The 24,110-nt window shown below is 40.6% G+C and overlaps 2 protein-coding genes across 4 annotated transcripts in view; both read right to left on the bottom strand.

The window, feature by feature from the left end:
* Positions 1-11,455: 11,455 nt before the first annotated feature.
* Positions 11,456-12,500, bottom strand: gnrh3 (gonadotropin-releasing hormone 3). The gene is made up of 4 exons (XM_040139473.1): positions 12,494-12,500; positions 12,152-12,294; positions 11,844-11,924; positions 11,456-11,526 (listed from the first exon to the last, which is right to left on the bottom strand). Exons 2-4 carry the CDS (start codon positions 12,287-12,289, stop codon positions 11,473-11,475), a joined length of 273 nt encoding a protein of 90 aa, XP_039995407.1. The 5' UTR covers positions 12,290-12,294; positions 12,494-12,500; the 3' UTR covers positions 11,456-11,472.
* A 2,249-nt stretch (positions 12,501-14,749) lies between these two features.
* Positions 14,750-24,110, bottom strand: part of LOC120796424 (receptor-type tyrosine-protein phosphatase epsilon-like) — a 44,983-nt gene continuing 35,622 nt past the window's right edge. The window contains exons 4-21 of one of the 3 annotated variants that reach the window (XM_040139254.1): positions 23,955-24,051; positions 23,377-23,450; positions 22,801-22,937; positions 22,549-22,639; positions 22,299-22,375; positions 22,178-22,214; positions 21,967-22,064; positions 21,234-21,353; positions 19,799-19,962; positions 18,670-18,805; positions 18,351-18,500; positions 17,804-17,897; positions 17,365-17,441; positions 17,093-17,227; positions 16,741-16,866; positions 16,445-16,596; positions 15,282-15,417; positions 14,750-15,152 (exon numbers count right to left, since the gene is read on the bottom strand). In XM_040139254.1, coding sequence (XP_039995188.1) covers positions 15,078-15,152; positions 15,282-15,417; positions 16,445-16,596; positions 16,741-16,866; positions 17,093-17,227; positions 17,365-17,441; positions 17,804-17,897; positions 18,351-18,500; positions 18,670-18,805; positions 19,799-19,962; positions 21,234-21,353; positions 21,967-22,064; positions 22,178-22,214; positions 22,299-22,375; positions 22,549-22,639; positions 22,801-22,937; positions 23,377-23,450; positions 23,955-24,051 — 1,976 coding nt within the window. In that variant the 3' untranslated portion in view covers positions 14,750-15,077. The remainder of the gene's footprint in view (positions 15,153-15,281; positions 15,418-16,444; positions 16,597-16,740; positions 16,867-17,092; positions 17,228-17,364; positions 17,442-17,803; positions 17,898-18,350; positions 18,501-18,669; positions 18,806-19,798; positions 19,963-21,233; positions 21,354-21,966; positions 22,065-22,177; positions 22,215-22,298; positions 22,376-22,548; positions 22,640-22,800; positions 22,938-23,376; positions 23,451-23,954; positions 24,052-24,110) is intronic. The other 2 variants (XM_040139255.1, XM_040139256.1) reach the window with 2 other exon arrangements.

Raw genomic sequence — 24,110 nt, 5'->3', positions numbered from 1 at the left:
AAAGATCTTCCTGAGGATACAATTTTTAAAAAGACAGGAGCCCAGAGATAATGGACAGAAAAGTTGAAATATTGCTACTGATGTGTGTTGTTGTTTTTTTTTTTTTTGATTTTTAAAAAAGTATATCATGACATGTTGTCTGGGATCTGTTTCATCTGTCTGAGTTTTTATTGTAGTTACTGTAGGTATATGTAACATTGGCTGTGTTTCTGTTTCCATAGTCAGGAACAATATTCCCTTGACTGCGCCTCGGGGTATATCTCCTCCTTTCCGCTGTTCTACAGCAGACCTCAACACCACCGCTGCTGTTGTAGATGCAGAAAACAGTGTAGTGGTAAGCAACCAGGGAGGCAGGTCTGGGGCTGCAGCCGTGGACTTTCTAATTCAAACCCCGGCCAAGGGATCGGGGAGACATAGTAAATTTTAACAAACACACTGACCATTTCCAAATCTGCCGTGTGTGCTCAGCCGTCCATGGTTCTCCAAGATATCTGGAGAAGAGGGAGGGTGGGCGGGAGGCTTCGGGGAGGTGGGGTGTACAAGGCGCCAGGACTGTGCCGTCTCTCCAGTTTGGTTTGGTCTGAGCACAGAGCCAGCTGGCCTCATTAGGACTTGATGGGAGGCGGGCTGGCATGAGACGTGCACATGCATGCACACATCAACAAATGTAGTGTGAAGCGTGGCCTGATGCCTGTGAAAGACCCACATGAAAGTTTATTTTTTCCATTTTTTTTCTTTCTTTATTGAGTGCACTGTGGCTTATGGGCAGAGGGAGTGTGTGATGTGGGAAAACATGATCATTAGTTTATGTCTCTCTTTAAGGTGCTGTCTTTACCTGGCTCACCTGAGCTACCTCATTGCGCTCGAGTGCTTGTTTGAGGGAAGCGCGAACCAGGGGCGATGAGGGTTGGGGTTGGATGGAGTGGAGTGGGTATAAAGGGAGGAGAGGATATGATTCATGGTAGGGTGGGTTCATCACGAGAGACGGCCACTGACCTACAGTCTGAGGGCCGTTGGACCGGAACCAAGGCCTTGTTCCGACAGAGCGGGTGTAGCGTGAGCTGTGACGGATGGCGCCGGTCTGTTTGAGAGCCCCTGAGCAGGTGTGTGTCTCACTCACATCTGCAGGCAAGCACAGTGAACCGAGACCAAATGGCAGACGCATGGGGCCCATCGGGTACCTGTGCACTGAGACACACTAATGATTATGGATGCAGGCCTATTAACGGTCACATCTGTAAGGGAGAACAACAACCAGCGCACTGGGAGTGAGTCAGCAGTTTTAGCTCCCCTCTGGAACATAGACATGCTGGTGTCAATGTTTGGATAAAAACTCAAGTCAAAATGCTGCTATTTCCTCAGTTCAGGTCCAGGTATGGACCCCAGCTCTGCTCAGGCTCCACAAAAAGGATGAGGCTCTCTGGACTCCTTTAGTGAAGACTGTAGGAAGTTAACTTGTTGAACTTGAAAACTGACACATACTTCAGCTGGATTTCACGACAGAAACTGAAGGACATTCTGAGCAGAAAAAAAAAAAAAAAGAACTTGCTGTTACAGCTCAACACTAAATTATCTAATGAATTCATCAACTTAAAAACAGTGTTAAATATTCATTCTAAGAGTATAGGTAATAAATTAAATATTACTCATTGACTCATTATTTAAAAATGCATAATATGATTTGCATAGTTTTATCCTGATAGGAAATAATAATGGGTAGTTGTCTTGTAGCGTCTTTCATGACGGATGAAGCTTGCGTCTTTTTGTTCCCTCATCATCCCTCTCTCCTACTTGCTTCTCATTAAAGTTTTAACGGAGGCTGTTTTAATTGTCAATCCTTTGACAGGTTGATAAAAGCAACTTGACAATTAAGTTCATTGGCTCTGCTATGCATATTAATTAGGTCTTATTTGGGTTTCTATTGTTATTGGAAGGAGCACTCATGGTGTAGCAAAATGTCATCCATTAACTTCCCTCTTCTCAGAACTTAATGTAATTAAGCTTGCTATTGTATGACTACGAGAGGAGACTCTAGAGAGAGGAACTTTTAGTATTCATTGTATAAATGAGTAATGCCATTCCTGTGACACTGCAACAACGCTATTTCTCCAAAATCAGCCATTCACAACTATATTGTCTCTAACAAGTGCTGCCTGCTCTTGTTTGGTTAACAGACAAAGGAAGCTTGCTGGCATGTGCATGTACTGTATGTGTGCGTGTGCGTATGTGCTCTGCATGTCAGTTTGTTTATGAATGTGTGAAGCAGAGATTTAGCAAGAGAGGGCGTGCGTGTCAGAGGGGAAAACGAAGCAGGACATAAAGGGTGCACAGAGGCTCAGCACTGGGAGGGAGGGAAAGAAAAACGAAGGAGTGGTGGGGCTGGAGGTGGGGTGGGGGTGTTCTAGCAGATTACCCAGTGCACCTTGCTCAACTCTGCAGGCCCACACACTTACATCAAAGTGGTACCCCCTATCTGCCCGAGGCTTAGTCGGCCCCTGTCCACCCCCCATGTCACTCCATACATCCTCCTGTTCATGTTGAATAATTGACAGTTCTGTTTTACATGCTCAGCATTTGCCAGGACATGGAAGTGTGACTCCAAACAGGGCATGACTCCGAGAGGTGCTGTGCGTTGGGCTGACTTCATTAGAATGTGCCCTACTAATGCTCCCGAGCTGAATACCATCAAGCGTAATCCATGGAGGAATTGTCTGTGGAAGCAGAGAGGTGGTTGCGGCAATAACGACGCATTTTTGCTGCGGTTTTATCGAGGCTTAATTGTCCACATAGCTTAAAGAGTTTCCCTTCCCACATGTTACTTGACAGCAGCTTTCATTTCCTAGCCAGGTTTATGAAGGGAGCAACAACTCCCTTCGTTACAATGAGACTATTTCAGCTCCTTCTTTGAAGATACTATGCACTGTCTGGTGTGCACTTAGATTCTGAATCTGCTGAACTTGTTGGATGTCACTCAAGACCGCCAGAATGGCCGTGCATAGCAAAGGACAATGACTGCCATGGGTATGTGAAGGGGGCTACAGTGTTTGTGCCAGGGCAATCTCTGAAGTCAAATAAGCCATTATCAGTCTGTCAAGCCAGGTCTTATTTGAGGTCTCTTAATAACAGTTAGGCAGTTTAGTGAAGTCTCTGTCAGAGCCCTGGTAATAGCTTTTTATAACTACTGTAGAGAAATTGGACAAAGAACCAAAGTGATAAAGTCAGGTTGCAACAGGGTGGTGAGTTTCGTCAGTTATACGCTGCTATTGTATGTTCGCTGAAATCAGAAAAATATCAAAGTACGTCTGGTGTTCTGTCTTTGCATCACATACAGTATCTTATGAAGACTGAAGCTCCACTGTAGTGAAGTATGGTATAGTCCTTAAAGCAAGGGAGGGAAAGGCCCGGCCGTTCATTTAATAGTTTACCTTGACCCCTGAAGTGTGTCGCTCGCACCCTGAGGGCTTGGGCTGGCAAAACCTTTCTCAGTCCCCCCTGGGAATGATAATCTCAACGTGGGCGTTTACCACGGACACCAGACACAACACCATTAGCCACAGCTCCGCTGCTGCTCATTAGGACCCCCGATCGATACAGGCGGCCACAGAAATCGCCAGTGCGGTGGAACCAGCTATCACTCTTCAGAGTTATTATCGTAAACAGCACTGGCCAAGATTTAGGGCAGTACCCCACTTTTGCTGTTTCTACTGGAAACAGAGGGTTGGAAGGGCAATAACTGACTGAATGAGGCCCTTCTTAGGACATTATATGGTATCACTTGTTCTGAAACTTTGTGCGGTGTGGAGTCATTGCCTTGCAATAAAATTAGAAGCAGTCAGGAAGCATTACTGTGTGCGCTGCTCTGTTCTCAAGGGTTTGGTATTATGACATGGTCAGAGCAGAAAAATACTGACACAGAGGAGGTTCACTCATTACTGTGAAGATATTTGAGCGCTGATGTCTCCCTTATTGAGTGTCAAAAATGACGTATAAGTAGGTTTGAGCGCAACTACAAAACTTGCCGAGTTTGTAAAGCAACTCTGTAGACAACATCAAATATGTTATGGAAAAGAAAAGTATAAATCTATAGGGTCAAAATGGGAGCAACTAAATGCAGAATGACCACACTGTTTTTAAAATGTTTCAGTGCACCCTGGGACCTCTGTTTGATATCACCATGACAAGATAATTTAATTATTTTCCAATTCTTTCCCTCCGAAACATGAGGTGTGGAGACATTAGTCACAGGAAATTGTAGATGAAAAGGCAAAAAAAGGATAGTCCATTGGTTTCTGGCAGAGGAGAGAATAATATTGAGGCAAAATTGTGAAAATAAGAAAAAGGGGAGATGTATTGATTTTTGGTGGAGCCAGGGAAAGAAAAGAGAGGGAATAAAGAAGTGCTCTTTGGCCGATGTGTCCAAATGATGTCTCAGGGGAGGTTTTTAATGGTGGGGGAGGGGTGGAGGGGGGTTAAGGGGGTGAGGTGGGGGTGACGGGGGCAGGTGCCTACCCTGACTAAGGCATGGAACTGCCCTTAGGCTAGGGCTAATGGTATTGGCTGAGCTTACTTTAAGCAGCTCTTTCCTAATGGCCAACTATGAGTGTGCCACAGGATAGACAGGTATTGATTGGTTCAAATGCTCTTGAGTTGACAAGAACTGAAAGTCCCTCAAGCATATACAATCTTGCAGCAAATTATGTCACATGGAAAGGTGATTAAAAACAGAAGCTTGGGGCAGGCACAGTCATTAAAAGTGTATATGATGATATTTCTCATGTTGTCCTTCTATTGCTCTCTCTTCTTCGTGTTTACTCCTTTTTTTTTTTTTTTTTTTTGGCCAAAGCCTTTGTCTCTCTGGTGTTTGTTTTCTCAGTTATCCTGAGTGAAAAATGTCTGTTGATATATTGTGAAATTTTTCCCAGCAACACAGTCTTCAAACCTTATTTTCCATAATAGAGATCCAGTGCATTGACGGTTAAACCTCCATTGCATCAGTCAAAGAGGTGCACATGCTGTAGTTATGCGCTTCATCGGTGCTGTAGAATTGTCATTGGAATGAAGTCAAATGGTCTGACATTGTTTAAAAAATGAATACAGGTGTGATGGTTATATTCTCTTTAAAAAAAAAAAAAAAAAAAAGGTGCAGCATTCGGGTATAGTATACAGAGAACAATGCCATATATTTGCTTTGTTGTCATGCCCCCCTTCCTCATACACACATACAAAAAATGCTGTGTACAAGATTTTCTCTTATTCACAAGGGGCGCTTTCTAGACTGCTTGAGGCATCTGCTTTGATTGCATAATTCCCAAGAGACGAACAACACAAAACAAAAATACTGACTGAATTCAGACTTATAATATACCGAACAAATAACATACCAGCCCCACTCTTCAAAACCATAGTTCTCTAAAGAAAAGGAATTGGAGAGTAAATTCAAAGTTGAAAGCTTAGCTCTTTCGGAGTGAATGCAGGGATGAGGGTGAAAGATGAAACAAACTTTTTCCTGGCTGAAAATTTGCAGCATTACCAAAACAAATAGGCCATAGCATACACATTTATGTACACTTTAACTTAAGTGGTACATATCAGAGATGCTATAAACCATTTTTTTTAGCCGTAATTGCTGTAGATATTTCAAGAATGACTGGTGAGGAAATGTGTTATTATGCAGAGGTAATACAGCAGGTCCCCCACGTCATCTGGTGCTTTGCCAAGTGTAGCATGACAGTTTCAAGCAAAGTAAACAGCATTGAACAAATGAAAGTTAAATGACGGGTCCTTTTTCCTCAGGAAAACAAAAAACAAAAAAAAGAGAAAGATTTTCTGCATCCAAATGATACGGCTGCACTCAAAGCTCACAGTTTTCTTCTCTTTCGATTAAATGCTCTTTCTCTGGCTGTTTGTGCTTTACAGTGGAGTGTGCTACATCGCTACTTTCTTCTCTACAGGGGCCCCTGGGCTCCCCAAGCAATAGGAGTAAATTAGAGTGCACCTGTTCCAGCTCCAAGATAAGCCATCTCCAGAGGATTTCCTCTGAGTAAAATGAAGTGAGTGAAGAATAAACAGAATATCACAGCATTACTCCGCCAAGGTGAAGTTGCTGCTGCTCTGGGGACACGGTTCGTTTTGCACAACACCCGGCAAAATATCCTCTATAAACCTCTGGATGTAAGACTGTAGGATTGGTCTCTGCTCGCAGTGGAGAGAACAGGCGCTGCACTTTTGTGTTCCAACCAAGGCACCGAGTCTGCTTCCCGACTGTATCTACTCACAACCTTGACTTGAAATGCTGTTATTTGTGGTCGGGGTTTTGTGGTTTGTTTCCAACATGTTTTGACTCTGTGTCAACACATCTGCGATAGTCAAACATCAAACCACATACTTTTCCCCCTTTTTCCATTCCTGTACTGCTGCCAAATATTTCTGAAAGTGTCTAATTAAGTAAACTAAGAAAATTGTCAGTACATCAGTCTCCTCTTCCCATCAGCTAAGCCACATGAGTAACTCCTTGTATGTTTCTTAGAGGAAATAAAAGATGTAACCCCAGTGTGATGCCCAAAGACCACTGACCATAGATGTCTAGAATGCAAAATTCACCCAGTTGGTTGACACATAAAAGGCATGGATAATTAGAGGAATAATGTAATTCATCATACGTTTGATAATCAGTCTGATTTGGTCTCCTATCTGCACCAGGGCATTCAAATAACCCCCCTACTATTAGCACCCCACTCTCCCTCACACCAGTAGTCTGTTTTACCCTCTCTTTGTTCCCTTACAACACATTATCATTATTGTAGCTAATTGCATGGTTTGCCTTGAAGTCGTGCTGGAGACTCGTGATCTGGGGTTGAAACGTGGACAGGGATCCAGTCTTCTCCACAGCTTGCTTTACACTGCTAATTGCCGTTACCACAGGATAAGGCGTGCTCCTCGCTGTGGCCAGCCGGACGAGGCTGGAACAGGCATGGTGCGGGTTGGGTGGGGGGGGGGTGCTATCACACAAGGGTGCTAAAACGTGGGAGGGAGAGCCAAGGGGTGGCATCACTGAGGTGGGATGGGTACACCAGATTGGGGAGGGTACACCAGTGGTTGGGGGTAAGCCGGGGGGATGAAACTGGCATTAGATGTAGGTCAGCGGGAGTGGAGTACCCTAAAGATTACAGTTGGTTGGTGTGACCCCTGTCTGACTGGATCTGAGCCCTTACTCACAGCAGAGGTGGACCCTGGCATTTGGGGAACCCAGCTATTAGTGAGGCTAATAAAGCCTGGCCAGAAAGTTGTGAACCTCCGGCTTCCAGAGACACTGTCCTGCGAAGGGTCCAAAGGCTGGATCTCAGCTAATATATTCCTAAATGACTGGAGAGAGTCTTTAAATGACTGTTAATAAGACAGTGGAGCTGTGATGTGGTGTAAAAGACATCTATAAACAGCAATTTTCATTTCACAATCTCTCCTAATAATTGTGTTTTTATGAGCATATCTTTATTATCTTTGTTTATTAAAGAAGTGTAATGTGAGAGATGAGTTCATCTAACTCTGAAAATCTGAGATTTGTGTGAGCTCTGATAGTTTCTTAATTCAGTTGGGAACGTTAGTTTTTCACCACAGTATCAACTTCCAACTTCAAAATGAGTCACAGCTCCCCAATGGGGTTTTAGAAGAGGAAATGGAATCACACACATAACTAGTGACAAAGCCTCCATCACCTCATATAAGATCTCATTCCATCTGTGAGAACTTTGGGTCTACCCTAGAAAAATAATAAATATCCTTCTCTCATGGCTGGCGCTCGTTTTGTTCAAAAGGTGGTTTCAAGACCAAACAAAGGAAATGGTGTCATTAATGATATATATTATGAACTAGGGCCTCTTAGAACAGTTTCCTACAAATGCACGGATAAGGGGCTGATCTCTTTCCTAACAAAGGATCTCTAAAATATGAAGTGAAAAGCTACCCAAGATGAAGCTGGTGAAGAAACAAGCGAGGAAGAGCCTATTTCCACAACACAAACAGATTTCCTGGCCTTTAGCAGTCTCTTACTGGGATACTTTGAGACATATCCATCAAAACACAGCTGTATTCATTCATATTTCATACCTCCTCCTTCTCCCAGTGCTTTAACACTGTTCTTTGATCAAAGGAGAGAAGTCGGATCACAACAGGAAGGTTCCCTGCCAGCCAAGGAGAAGGAAGGCCAATTCACTACTATACTGTGCATGCTACCGTATAGTTTGGTGTGCCTCAACTTCGCTCACAATAAAAGGAAAAAAGAAATTTCATAAAATAAATGAAAGCCTTGCAAATGCAAAACTAAGAAGATTTGAGAAAATTAATGACTGTCCACAGATGAAATGCTTTTATATGAATTTCAACATTTTGCTGTGAGCTGGGTTTCAGGCCATGTACAGCTCTACTGCACAACTGAACAAAATACTTTTTGTTATAAACACAAACTCAGTCAGCAAGCAGAAAAATTAACAGTGGTCACAGAGTTTGAGGTGACTGACTGAAGTCCTTCTTAGATTTAGAAGAATAACAGTTTCTGCAACTTAAGTGGTGGAATTGCTGAAAGACTGACGTCCGGGATTCAAAACACAAAGCTCAAGAGTGTCACCATGTGGACGAGTGTGGATATGACAAGATGGTACTGAGCAGCACTGAGAGCAAGTGCTTTACCTCAGAACGCAGGTCAGTAAGACCAGTCATATTTTAATTTCTTCTGTGACCCCTTCCTTAGTTTTTTTTTTTTAACATATTTTGTCCAATTAAATTTCATGGTAACCGCTTTACATTAAGCCCCGTGCCTCCCTCTTTACCTTGCCTCCGCCGTTTCAATTCCAAGACACAGCCCTTCCAAAGACCCTTTTCGGTAAGGCTCTGGGAAAAAAGTGTTTGAAGACCTCCCTGACATTTAGACTCTCTCTGAAGATGACTTTGCCTTCTACTATAGCCTGCGGGAACATAGTAAGACCCACACTAAACTTCAATTGATATGCAGTGCCTGATTCCTCTAGGGGAAATTATCATTCTGTTCATAATAAGAGCCACAACAAGCACCTGGAAAATGACTTTATTATACACTCCGCTTCAATCAAAGTTTCCTATGACCCACTGGAAACACACACATGGCGCAAGGAGCACCGTCGTGATGAAACGAAAACTATATTATGCATATGATAGAATGCTGATTTGATGGTAAGCTGTGCAAGGATGCACATGTGCTCGGATGCGCCTGATTGGCAGGTGTGTTAATGCAGTGCTGTAGCCTTGGATGGAGGTGCTCTGAGACCCCTTTTTCCTGAAGCCATTATCCAAATATGTTCTGTTTTTCAAACAAATGAATGGCAGAAAAATCAAAGTATCAAAAATGTATTGCCCTTCATAATGGAATTCCCTCTGAGCAAGGACATGTAACAATGGGCCATTCTCAGCTTCCTGTCCTTTCCCTCTCTATATGCCAATGGATGTGACCTCCACAGCTTTAACAATGGGGCATCCAGCAGCATAAGCACTTGGCTTCTTGCCACAGCCACTACGTGCAGTAAGGTTGCTTTCGTCTTTGTTGTTATATTTAAGGATGACATCCTAGCCTGTCGGCCTCTACTATTGTCTTCACCGTGATTATTTTCTACCGTTGTTTAGCCCCAGTTGTGGCTCTTTGATGAAAAGGTCGCCACTCAATTGGAAAACAGTCATTAAAATGCGGTGGGTACTATTCACCAGTGTTCATGGGGGAACCAACTCAACTGAGCTGGTTAATCAAAAGTTAATTATATAATTTTCATGCAGATGAGGGAAACATTCAAATGAATCCCAACTCTACAATCATTACAAAAAATAAATAAAGAAATAATTCTAAAATGCTATAAAATGTTCTGGGACCAGGAGGCTGTAAACAATATGAAGTTTAATTTGAGGTAAACAAAGTGAATATCCACCAGGGGGTCTGGGAAGGAGAAAGTGAGGTTAAATCAAATTTGGAAACATAGATACCAGCAGGTTTTGTTGTCCTGATATACGTGCAATTAGGCAGGTCCTTGATGAGGACACTGGGAGGGAGAAAGTTGGCTTTCACAGCAAATGGTCTGGGATTATTTAAAAGGAATTTATGGGATTTTATGCTTTATCTGTAAACATTAATTATTCTCACACAAGTATACCAAATTGAATTAAAACCATATTTTAAGAAATGTTATGAAGGCATAATTATCTTTTATGAGCACGTTGCAAAATTATTGAAAACACCATAAAGATCAGTATGCGCTCAAGTAAATCAGCTCAAGGAAGTCTCGTAGTGACTTTCAGAAGAAAATGCAATGGACAGCATCTTCTTCAGTAACTTTGTCAAAGAAGGTAAAGTAGCATATAGCACTTTTCAAAAAATTCTCGTCTTTCCTCATCGAAGGAAACGATGGTGTTATGCAAATTACAACCATGAATATTAAAACAACGATGTGAGGTATCACAAATGAACAGGCATTGTTCTGGAAGTGCAATGGAATGTGGTTTAATTTCTGTTTAATTCTATGTGCTTTTATAATGTTCACCTTTTCCCAGTTGTGCCAGCGGGTTTGGGTTCATTGGTGTGCATTACAACCACGCTCTAACAATGCGGGGTCTCCCCGGTGTCAGCACAGTTCATGAATCCTAGCCCCTTATGCACCAGGCGATTAGTATGGTGCTCTGTCTGTGGGGCTTTGCTAGAAAATGAGTTCTCTTTAAAACATATGCCCCCTGCTGATTCTTTTCCTTTCCTGATATGAAATTCCAATTTTTATAATGAACACCAATTTCCTGTACAGAGAGGGGGGAAAAAGTTCTGCACTTTGTCTGATTTGGATGGCTGCAGTTATCCTTAATTAGCAGAAAGCTGCTGTGGACATCACAAGCAGAAAATATTTAGATGAGTGTCTTTCATTTCGGTGGCTAATCAACATTCAGGTACGATCACAAAAATCAGCTGGTCTAATTTTCCACATCACACATGCACATGACTGTTGTGGCAGAAAATGGAATTACCAAAACTGTAACAAATTCAATTAAGTCATTGATTTCTAATAAATTGGCTTAATCACCAGCTGTTGTCATGCTAAGATTGTTGTGTCACAAGTTTGTCATGCTTGTCGGTCGTGGCTGCTTTACAAAGGCAATTTTAATCTATTTAAAGTCTTTAAAGCAGTATTTTACAATTAAATTGACCAGATCCAGAAGGGGAGACCGCACTCTCTGAAAATCAGATTGAACAAAAGATTTGATAATTTCATCAGATTTCAAAAACTTTATTACAATTTTACATGGATTTAAATGTTACAGACATATAATTGATATCTGTGGAATAAATGTGATGATTTGTTGAAGTCCTGCACTCAGGTAATCCATCACTGTTGTTGCTGATGATGTAAATACAATCCGTGTTTCTTTTCATTTTCTTTTCGATTGGCTTTTTTTTTTTTTTTTTGTAGCTCTTCAATTATTAGGGAGCCTTTTCTTTCGGTCGAAATGACTGGAATCATCATTAATCTGAGGAAATTAAATCTCAGTTAACAGTATATCTGCAGCTTGAATATTTAATCTAAAAAATATTTAAATTTTCATTTATATATGATATCACACATGTCTGAGCAAATTAGCAATGCATCTACCAACATTCAAAAAGATACAATTAAGCATGTACATATTCAATCATGCAAAATGGGAAAAATAAAAACAGTCATTGGGCAGTTTGTATATTGTCACTGCTGCTTTGGGGCAAGAGTTGCACACAGTGGTGTAGTGTACATTAATATTGTACAATTGAAGTAGACATTGGTGATAAATTATGTATAATAAGCACTTACTATATTGTATGGTCTAAGTCTCTCTTGGGTTTGGGCACTCGCCTCTTCAGGAAGAGACACCACTCCTCCTGTTCCCATCATCTAAGTACAATAAAAGAGATTTTAGAAGAAGAAACCATGACCGATATGAAAACTGAACCCAACATAACATTTACAGCATTGTAAAAGAGAAAAGAAAAAAAAAACAGAGTCAGGCTAAATTGACCAGTTTTACGGAGGTATTCCTGTTAAATTTTGCTTTAAATTTCATAAAGACACCACATTTCCTGAAACTGTCGAACTATCCACATATAAAAAAAATGACTCACCCTGATGGTAGCCTCCAGCTCTCCAACACTTCTCTTTCCCCCTGGTAGCCATCCATAGGACCAGTGCTGGGACAGGGTGACCTGAACCAACAGCGCCAACAACAACACCTGCACCATCACTCTGCTGCTTGCTTCCATTAGAGCTGCAGAGGAAGCCAGATTTGTAATAAAAACAATAATGTCACAGTCTCCTCACTCCCAGCTCCACGGCTCGCAGACCAGGGGTTATAAAGCATCACCCAACATTAGTAAGCAACTTTTCAGCATTTCAGACGTTAATTAATAAGAAGAGTAATTCTAACTTCATGGACATTGACCTAACTTCACCGAGGACTGACTCACCTCTGTATTTGCCGTGTTAGCATGTGGTGCATTAGCCAGAGGGGGGTTTTATAGGTGTTGTAGAAACCTGCTCTCAGGATTATAATCCCCACCAATGCAGGTGTGACACATTTACTGACTAATGGGACACAAAATACTACTAATGGAGCCGGCTAAGTGCTCAGATATGCTGACATCACCATGAGGATTGAAAGAGCATGAAATACATATCCAAAAAAAAAAAAAAAAAATCCTTGCATCGAATGAATCTGTGTGGAGGTAGACAAAAAGACAACATTAAGAGGAAATCTGACATTTCTCCCCATCTATAATTTATTGGTATCAGCTTTTAACAAACAAATAGCAGTTCAAATCCATACAGATTCGAAAGGCAGAAACATCATTTAAACAAGATGCTTGTGCATTTATATTACATCTGCTGCAAGGCCTCACTGTCATTAACCCTATTTCTTATTCTTTCAGCATGTAAATACATTAAAAAGAGGTCAACAATGCAGTAATCATTAGTGATGATTAATGGCCACAACAAGAATTTATGTACAGTAAATTAACAAAATGATCAGTGTGTCATATATAAACCCATCTTATGACTTTATAATAATGGCAGTACAAACACAGTAGAAAGTTATTCCCCCATACTTAAGACTTCCAAGCTTACTGTTCTACAAAGAAGTAAGCAGAAGCCTTGCAAAAATATATGCTTTTCATCGTGGAGAAATGTTGGGTTTTCCTTGTGTAAATGTGAATGTAAGACTAACTAGAATGACACTCGCATGCCTCCGCCAAGGCCAATGTCAAACAACATACACCGGACTTTAGAGAAAAAAATTCAAATTCATAGTAAATGATCCGGATCTGCTCCAAAATTTAAAGGGTTCTTTCCTGGCCCATGCCCCATCCCTCCATCAAGTTTGGTACAAAGCGGCTCAGTACTTTTTGCGTAATCCTGCTGACAAATAAACAGACACGGGCGAAAACATAACCTCCTTGATGGGGGTAATTATCACTGTCAAAATATGCCCAAATGCCTGTGCATGCATATTTCATAATTTGGCTGAGTACTGGTTCTTGATATCAATGCTTTTCACTGTCTCAGACATTTTTCTTCTCAGTCCCTTGAGATGAACAAGGTTCAGCTGCATCAATTATCAACTAGTTCATTTAAACCCAAGTTTGTACACGGTTTTTCTTCTCCATTTACAACACACTTATTTTGAAAGCTAAAGTAAAATTGTCATCCTTATAATATTCTGAGAAGTGTTTGTACAAACAATCCAATGATAATCCATACAAGACCACCATTCAAAAACAATATACTTTTAAAAATGTATCTATTATGTCTAAATTAAACATAAACTTCTGGCTTATCTTTATTAAAATTGTGTCACTTGGTGACAAATTTTTTCATGATTAGATTTGTTTTCTAATCAATATGGCACTGCTTTATGCACTTTGCAGCGTCAGGCGCTAACATGCAAGTGTAAAGTTGGCTTGTTAAGTGTATAGATACACACACACACACACACACACACACATATATATATATATCTATATATATATATATATATATATAGTAAGCAGGATGTAATACTTGGCTGCAAAACATCTGTAAGAATGATACGTTTGGATACATGGATTAATTACATTATATTATTTTCTGCCTGTTCCAATGTGGGCTACTTGCATTTTGCAGCGTCAGGCGCCAATCCACTAAGTAATATTGCCACAGGCAAAAAGGAAAGTTCGTGAAGCTGAATAAAATTGCAACAGGCAGCAGCTGTTAAGTTATTCACAGACAGAAGTGAGGTAATTTGCAGTGTCTAACGGAATGAAATGTATCTTGAGTTTTATGTTTTTGCTTGAGCTAAAAGTAAATCATAAATATTATTCACACGTCAGACAGGACATCCTTTTGCAAAAGCATTAATCATTTTATCTTACTTATCAAACACAGAATTTATTCTCCTTAGAGCAGTAAAACATGTTGAGTAGGCAGCATAAAATAAAAGAGTAATGTAAACAAAAGGCATTGTGGTCAGTCACAAAATAACGCAAATAAAAGAGAATGTATATACAACACATTAGTGATGCATTTCAGTGTAGTGAGTAATACATACTATAGTGTGTGTGTGTGTGTGTGTGTGTGTGTAAATATATACATATACATTTGTATATATGTATATGTATATGTGTATATATACATATACATATATATATATATATATATATATATATATATTTACACACACACACACACACACACACACACGATAGTATGTAATTGGATAACAATTATTGAATATTTCCTCTTTAACACTTTATTGACCCCTAGCAATGTTGCATTTTTGCAACATAAAACTAATAATTTCTATATTTTATATAACGATACTTGAAGATTGAATATTCCTGAAAGAGACTGAAAGAGACTCCTGGAGCACAGATGTTTTCATTTAAGTTACAGTATGATACAATAATTTTTAGATCTGTGCAAAATGTAAAAAGAGCTTGGTTTAGAAAAAAACATTCAGAAAAAAATTGCATAAGTTAATTAGACCAAAGTATACAGAACAGTATCTGACAGGTATTATTTAAAATTGGCGTAGTCTGAGAAAATGTCAACAAAATCCTGAACCACTCTGTAGCAGAAGTCGTATTGCTCCTGGAAGGAAAAGCGAGAGGAAAAGTGTTACTGTGCATATATGTGCAAAAATGGTTCCAAACAACACAAATGTGAATAAGCTGACAGTTTCTGCACAGCAGATGTGATGTTATCTTGTTTTCCACCTACCACAGTCTGAACCATGTGTGGCCTCTGCATGCGTAAACTCTTGACTGTCTGAAAAACATCCAGGAGGCCTTCAGCTTTCACTCTCTCCAGAATGTTACTTAGGGCAATGAAGGTACCGGTCCGACCCGCACCAGCACTGAAACACGACGGACAAAACTATCAGCAGCCACATCGCATAATGCCAGCACTGAGAGACCTTCGAAAATGGCGAGATTTGTTGCAGCACTATGGCTCTGTAAGAACTACAGACAATTTAGAAATGCATGGCAGAAGCTGAACAGAGAAAATTTTGAATTCTAACTGTATTTCCTTACAATAACGCTGCTATGAAACTCTTGTAATATTGGCTGCGCATCCTTTTTCCATTTAAATGAAAAGTTTGCTAGAGAAAAGGTGACCTTTGTGTAATAGTGCTAATAATCATCCTCACTTAAAGAGAGGCTAATCCAAACGCTAACACTAATCAGTTTGGAAGCTCAGTGTTTGACTGAGTCAATGTTTACAATGATGGTGGGGTGGAGAGCGAAAGACAGGGAGAGACAAGGAGCGAGAGAGATGTGCGATTCGAAGGAGAAGTGTAGAGAGACGTTGGGGATTGCAACGGGTTAGCCCCATTCCCGAGGGGCAGAGAAAAAGCTTTAAAAAGCCCCTCTTAGACAAGTGGTGATGAAGGAATAGAAGAGAGTGATGACACCATTTCCTGTCGTTAGCTCATCTTATCAGATTAATCATAGTGGGAGTCAGAGGAGATTTCACTTTGAGAGGTTTTAATTGACTGTGAATCAGTGGATTGGATCAATCCCAAAGGGGCATGCTGCTTTAGAATCACTTCACCTGAAGCTAGGTTCTGATCAAAGCTTTCACAGCTAAGTCTTTATAAGGGATCACATAAGTGGTTTAAGCATAGAACACCAGGTCTACTGAGGGAAAATGTAGAATTTATTGTAACAGACATTTGTAGGAAAGAAAAATATATCTGTAAAACTAAAACTTTCCAATATCACTCTGGGAGACTCTAGTGATCAGGTAATAAAAGCACAGTGAGAATGAAAGGGGTTGTATTAAAAGCATGAGTGGACAAATACATAAGGTCACATACTGTAGATCATGTCCATCTGAAGCTGCACATTGTGCCGCAGAATTGTCAAACTGAAGTTCCTCACCTGCAGTGCACAATTATGGGACGGTTTCCAGACTGCTGCTGCTGCCTCTGCACAGCGGCAATAATGTCAATCATTCCTCTTCCCTCGGCTGGTATTCCGATCTCAGGCCATCCGTGGAAGTGGAAGTGTCGGACGTGTTGGGACTGCTTTTCCTGGTGAAATGAGAACTAAGAGGGTTATTTTTCATGCAGCTAAAAATGGTGGACACAATGAAATTTCATGAAATTTTAACTGCTTCATCTGTAAAAGACAGCACACTGAAAATGCTTTTAAGTGTTGAGTAAAACTTTACGCACTGGTCTGTAGGTGAGCACCATGTCTTTGAGAGTGAAGGTTTCACACTGTGTATCGCCAGTCAGCTCCACAGCATAATCTCCAAATGTTACACTGCCCTCTGATGGCCAATACTGGAAACACTTTTCCTGGTTGGCATGGTCAGATGGAAATACAATTAGGGTAAAGTGGAGAGATTTAAACCCTACTTTCGTATTTATATTTTCATTGTGCACCACAAAAACTATATAAATCATATTAAATATATGCACTGACTGTCAGGAAAACATAAGAAAATGAAATAATGGAATAAAAAAGATTAAATGTACAACTCCACTTTTCAGCCTGCACTTTTGCAAGAGCACCATACTGTACCTGCTCCCTCTCTTTGAGTTCGGTGAGCATAACGATTGAATGGCACCTCCACTCCCACACCATCCTCCAGAAGTCCTCCACTGTGTGAGACAGGGGGCCCTGGGTTGCGATAAAATAGTCCTTCTGCCTGTAGCCCTGGAGGGCAGATCATCCGGTAAACAACACTTGAGAGTGCAAACATAATATTTTGCATTGTTTGTAAAGGAAACAATGAGCTTTATATATATACTTGTATGGGAAATCTATACAGGAGGTCGTGAGGGAGTGCTTACATCAATAAAGGAGGCATTGATGTAGTCAGTGAACTCCTGTCCTCTTTTCACTGAGAGTATTACTCGGTTGAAATCATCTGCAGAAAGAAAAAAGAAAAAAAATGAAACTTTTCACAAGTGATTCCTAATAAAATAAAAGTTTGAAGAGGCTGATGGGAAAAAAAAATCCAGCTAGGTAAAACTTTAGCTGTGCTATTAAGGCCGGAGCCTAGATAAGGTTTCACTGTAAAAAGTTGTACCTAGTCGTTTCTTTCCCACTCAACTCCCAACTTTAAGTCAAGACACAGGCCCTATTTAGATGTCATTGATCACACGGACACGAACTGATTAGCCAGATAAATGTGTATGGCATCCCTAAAATCACCAGCAGTGTGATACTTTGATGCTACTTGGATGTGATGTATTATGAAACTGTTCGGCGTATCAGAGTAATCCTTACACGGAATGATCTGAAGCACACGGTTCTTCTTCATGTTGGCAGGAAGGTTCCCGGTTCTCATGTTCTCCTTCATTATGCGAACGTTGGTCAGCTTCTGATGGGAGAAAACATGAGTGGATGATCAAAAAGTCTATTTTCATCGTTGCAGGGCAGTACAATGCTAATGACTGTGGTGATTTTAAGGCTGGTGATGCCTTAACAAACAGACAATATATATATTTTCTTAAATGCAACAAGTAAAAAGACAGAAGCTGGACAGAAACATTTCTTATTGGTAGAAAAGAAAAAAGAAGAAGAAGAGGCAATGGGGAATAATTCCATTCAGTGTGTAGGGAACTGTGAGGGACTCTTTATAGCAAAAAATGAGAAATTTTCACCAAACTACAATAAATTCTATCTGGCAGATGGTGGTGCCATATAAAGTTCTAGTTGATACAAACCATTGTTATTTATGTTACTACTGCCGAGAGCGGCAGCCTGGGCGCAGGGTGATGGGGACGATTCATTACCGACTGAAATGTTTAAGAGAGATATTCTTTCTTCGTACCCTGAACTCCTCCTCCAGGCCCAGCCTGTCGTGGGGAGCCCTGGCGTTGTGAAGCCTCTGCAGATGGCCCTCCAGAGAGCATACATCTAGCTCTGTGTCTCCATACAGATAGTACTCCAACAGAGCCTGATAGATGAAGGAGTACTGCATCTGAGGAGGAAGAGGTAGAAATAGTTGCTTTAGTGCTTTAGTATTTCCTACTATTTTTGCATCACAGGCATGGTTGTTTTCCATGTCCTCGCTTGTTTATGCCACGACGAGAGCAGTGAGTTGAGCTGTCAGACCAAGGCACAACAGGTCAGAAAGGGTCAGCACTTACATCTGTCTGGATGAGTTGACAGCGCTGTTCTCGTATTCTGCTCACAAAGCCAAAGACATCCACCCTCTGGTCCATGTGCATCATGTCGATCATGCTGTCAATGACAATGAACGTCCCAGTCCTCCCCACCCCAGCACTGCGGAAACGCAAACAAGAAAAAGGCACAAGGTCTTCTCTGTAGCAAACAGCCAAGTGTAGCTACAAAACAAAATAAGAGCTCTGTCGGACATTGTTTTTATAATAGAAGATGGATTTTTTTCACGCAATGAGGCATAACGGACATGCCGTAATGATAGAAAAAAATGTTTTTGCAGCCTTGTTATGTATTGCCACGCTGCCCCGATATAGACACACTGCCCCCATACAGACATCAATTGTGGACAGCCCCGAGCATGTGTAAAAGTGCTTCGCCTCTGTAGCCCAAACAAACCCCTAATAGATTTACAAGAGTCATTTGAGCAGATGGCACCTCTGGGAGCACAGAGCTGGGATTCCTTAGCGGAGTGTTGAGGCCTCTTCAAAGGGCCCCATTCAAGAACAACAGTCCCTTTCCCTGAGCACCTGTTGCAGCAGTTGCTACAATCAGCTGCAGATTTCTTTGGTGAGGGTTCACACTGATTGGCCAGACAAACATTTGCACATGCATGGCAAGCCACTACAGAATGTACAAATATTTGTTGGTGCTTTTATTCATCTATGAGCTTCACATAGGTTTTTATACCTACCTATTATTGTACCTACAATAAAGTTCACCTCCAATTAAACTTAGTAAAATAAGGAAAAAGCTAACCTTATTTAACATGACATTATCAAATTATAAAGAAATTCACCTTTAAACTGTTATTCTATGAAAACCTGGTGCCTCTGACATAAGCAAGGTTAAACGTTTCAACCACTGTTGATTATTTAAATATCATATTTTAGTTTTGCTCACAGATTCACTGCTTAACAGGATTTCTATAATCTGAAAAGTGTTTTCTCCTCCTAAATAATGAATGGAAAAGAGTATCACAAGGAAAAGGTTTAGCAATCCGGCTCCTCTGCAGCATGTGTAACAATTGTGACATGAACTCAGACTCAATATACATGGCTTCTTCTTCTCATTTATATTTTATATTACAGATTTTACCTGCAGTGCACAACAATGGGTCCGGCATAGGATGGATTGACAGCCTTGACCTTCTTAAGGAATTTCAGCATGCCTATGGGTGAGAATGGCACCCCGAAGTCCGGCCAGCCGGTGAAGTGGAGCTGGGTGACCAGCCGGGGAGCTCGGGGACCATCGCTGCCCTGCTGTGCGGCAGAGACACACAAAGTTTAATACCTGTGCGTGAATAATGCTCACTGTGCAGACACAAATCACTCAACTGACTGATCGTTTTTATGAAGCCTGTTAACTAAAAACTGTTACCTACTGGAGAAGTAACTTCAAATTATCTGAAAATTGTCATCTTGCTTTTTATGACAGAATCTCATTATTAAGCATGTGTACTGGTTTGCGTCTGCCTCACTCTCATATCTCATAAATGCTCTCTCAGGAGAACGTAATTTCATTTTCTTGAGCAATTGTTTGCTCTGTGTTCAGAGAGCTCAGTGTAAAAGCATCCACTCTGTCAGTGTGTACTGCAGTGCTACAGCACAGACACAGTGTTCAGTCAGAGAGGATATCTGCACTTCTCTGGCTTCAAATGCAGAAGGAACAAAGTGAATTTTGCAATCTGAAGGCTTTGCAGTACACTGAGATGGCACCCGTCTTGGCAATGAAAGACACAAGAAAAGAAATACAGATGCTGCATGTGTATAAACTAAAGATGAAGTAATGTGAAAGACTGCAGATCTTTACGCTATTTACTGTGCATTAAATATACCGATATATTGATAATTACCCCTGCCAAGGAGGTTATGTTTGTTGGTTTGTTGGTTGTTTTTTTTTGTCGGCGGGATTACGAGGCATGACGCATGGACCATGGAGGAACCCATTCAATTTGGGGCAGATCCGGATCTTTTACTATGACTTTGAATTTTTTCCTGGCCTTGGCAGATGTATGCGCTCTACTGAGTGCAATTCTAGTTTTATGCTGTGTTTATTACATATATCCTTTAATATTCTGCTTTTCATTTATTTATTATATTTTATATCCCATTACAGTTTACTAAAATGTCCCCATGGGGAACATTACTTTTTACACAATCTCGAAGCAGCTTTGTTTCATGTTTAATTTTTAATAACAATCTAGCTATTATCTTTATAGATGTTTATAGCAATTGAGAACTATGTTAAGAACTAAACTGAAAAAGTACACTATTATTTTCAGAATATGTCTACGTCTAAATAAAAGCAACATTCATCTTAATTTTAGGTAATTTTTTTTGGATAACTGTTCCTACTCTACAGTATAATTACATTTTCACTGATGTGCTGTGAGGTAAGTCAAGCTCTATGCTGTGCCAAATAAGACACAGTAATGTGTTTAAAAATAGTACGAGCTTTATAGAAGTGATTCAACGCCTCCCCCATTAATATCATTAATGCTCTGGTATGTAGATTTGCATATTTTACTTACATACTGAACACAGAATTTTCTGATGGTGTAGTCCACCAGCACAGTGAAATCCTCCATTGCCACCCTGACATTCCCATACATCCAGCAGCCTTTTTCTGGCCAATACTGATAGCATTTTTCCTGGTGAGAGAATCACAACAATGAAGAGGGTAGCCTATCTAGTCCTCTTAAGAACGTGCAACAGTTTCTTATCATTGTAACTTACATATTAAATTGCTTCATAGCTGCATGTATTGTGTATGTTGTATATGTACGTATAGAAACGTGTGTTTAACGTGTGTATTTCAAAGTGCAATTCAAAGGCAATCACAGGGACTTTGTGCGACTCTGTCAGTCAATAAGATCTTCACAGTGACGTTTCAACTCATTAACTAGATTCTCAGACTAATTATCATGAAGCCTCTTAGGATCTTATCAACAATTATTCTGTCATTGATCCCCAATGCCTTCATTCTGCCCTATCAAACCTGCTTTTGAGCTCTCAATTGATCATCCCTTTGAGGCTTAATTTAATGCGATGCTACGTAATCTGCTGGGTGACACTTTGTATAAATTATCAGTTGAGAAAGGGGTCAAATAAATTATGCCCATGACTTTGGGTCATGAGAATACAAAAAAGTTTCACCAATGATGCATTGGAGCCATATAGATTGTATAGGTTTATTCTATAACGCACCCTATTTGGTAGCATTAGAAGTATGCAGTGCAGAGGGAGAATACTCTTAAAACAAACCTCCTTCCTCTCTTTAAGATTTGTCAGCATTACTATAGTTGCTGTTTTCTGCTCCCAAATCATCCGCCAGAAGTCAGCCACTGTCTCAAGCTTCGGGCCTGAAACAGAATCAAGAAAAGTATTAAAAATATGGCTCAAAAGGTCATAAACTCGACTATTTTAAGGAGCAAAATTACTTAAAATACTAAACCAAGCTCAAATGTACATTTACCTTGAGCTGCAATGAATTTGTTCTTCTCTTTATAACCCTATGTGACAAAACACAGTATTAATGATAATCTGTCAAGAACCTAATCATATGCATTGAGAGATTAATTCTAATTTACACTCACGTCTATGTAAGATGCATTTATGTAGTCGGAACACAGATGTCCGTCGAGATGACTCAACACCACTCTTGAATGATCATCTGTGGAAGACAGAAGAGAAAAAAAAAAGATCAACACCTTGTAAATAAAAAGTTGATTCGTATTTGTCATTTCAGCCAACATCACCTTTCCTCTAGATTTAGTGATCAATAAAACTGCAAAGTCTAAAGGTTACATTAATATTGTCTGCTGCAGAATATAGATCCTAACTCACATGGTAAAATGTTTGGGTATCTGTTTTTTTCTCTGTTGTGCTCTCTGCTCGCCTCCTCAAAGGACCCGTGGTGGTAGTAACACGGCAGCGACTATAAAGAGAGAAGCCAGTTCTCATGAGATAAAAATAAAACCACAGGTACACAGCCTAGTAACATAATATTTTATTACTATTTTCTTGTTCTATGCTTGTGGGACAAAAATCTTAGTCAGAGACTGTACTGCAGAGTCTACCAAATAAACTCAGGCTTACATTGAACTCTTCTCTGAAGAGCTTGCCGTCGTCTGCAGATCGTATCCGGTACTCTTCCTCCAGTGAGTCCAGAGGGATGGGAAAGTACCTCTTGGATGGTGAAGGAGATCTGGGGAGAAGGACCACTGTCTGCTCTCCTGTGTTTAAAGGAATATATGGCAGTCAGACTGCTAATGTTGCCCTATAGAGAACATTACAAGCTCTCATATCACCTGCAAAAACAAGCCTGATGGCCATTAAGATTTCCTACTTCTGAGGGTACATGACAGAAATGATTTCTTGAGTCATAAACATGGCGCTGCGGTTGCAGCAAGAAACTGTCTTAACTCAGAATTCGGCCTTTCCATTTATTTATTTATTTTTTTACGTGAAGTGAGTGTTTATATGGCTCCCTACGTACTGGGAAAGCTAAGAGCCGTCCAAAACCTTTCTAGCTACCTTGGACTCCAGATCATGAAATGTTTTTAGCCCATAAAGAGTGTAAATCTGCAAATCAAATAAAAAAGAAATAAGAAGTAAAAGACTGCCTTACATTTTCATGCACTGGTGGCTATATTGAGTACAGCACAACAGTACCTTGTTCCTCCAAGAAGCCATTTGGAATCTTTTTATCCACTGAAGTAACTAGAGCTTTCCTGTGGTTTTTGAACCTACAGTAATGACAGAGAGAGAAGTAAAGAGAGCAAAACCATCAGAGAGTATAAAGGGCAGATATCGCTATTGGAAAAGTAAAAATGAGCTGACCCCGATCCCTATAACAGAGCTGTTATGCACATAAGGTAGGCAAAGAAGAAATACCAAAACCAATATCAACCATCTGAGAGATGCAAAGCTGTTCCTCCTCATGTCGTCGTCAGAGAGAGGTCTGAGCTGGTGGGCCAGTGAATGAGTGTTTGTTGCCTGACCCGACCTAGCTGTTTCTGTTTGCTGTCTTACTTGAGGTGCAGCTGTTTACCCATAAGCCACCGCTCTCCGCCTGTTTCCAAACCACCCCCACCCCGATGCCCTGTCCCGACACACAAACATGCTCACGCACACACTAAAAGGGAGAGAGAGAGAGAGAGAGAGAGAGAGAGAGAGAGAAAAGAGAAAGCAGAGATTCACTCAAAGACAGGAAAGTGAGTACGTGGATGCATATGTGCAGGTTTATTCACCTCAGACAGTAGATTGTCAGCAGGACAACGATGACAAGAAGCAGGGATATGACCAGTGTTGAGGGTAGCACATGAGCACCCTGATGGGTGGGGTTTTCTGGATGAAAGACACAGTGGATCATATTAGTTTTATCCAAGAATTCATTCAAACAAACC

Source organism: Xiphias gladius, chromosome 11, assembly GCF_016859285.1.
Source record: "Xiphias gladius isolate SHS-SW01 ecotype Sanya breed wild chromosome 11, ASM1685928v1, whole genome shotgun sequence".
NCBI classification, from domain to species: domain Eukaryota; kingdom Metazoa; phylum Chordata; class Actinopteri; order Istiophoriformes; family Xiphiidae; genus Xiphias; species Xiphias gladius.
The sequence above is the reverse complement of the archived record's forward strand: the minus strand, read 5'-3'. Positions and strand labels throughout refer to the sequence as shown.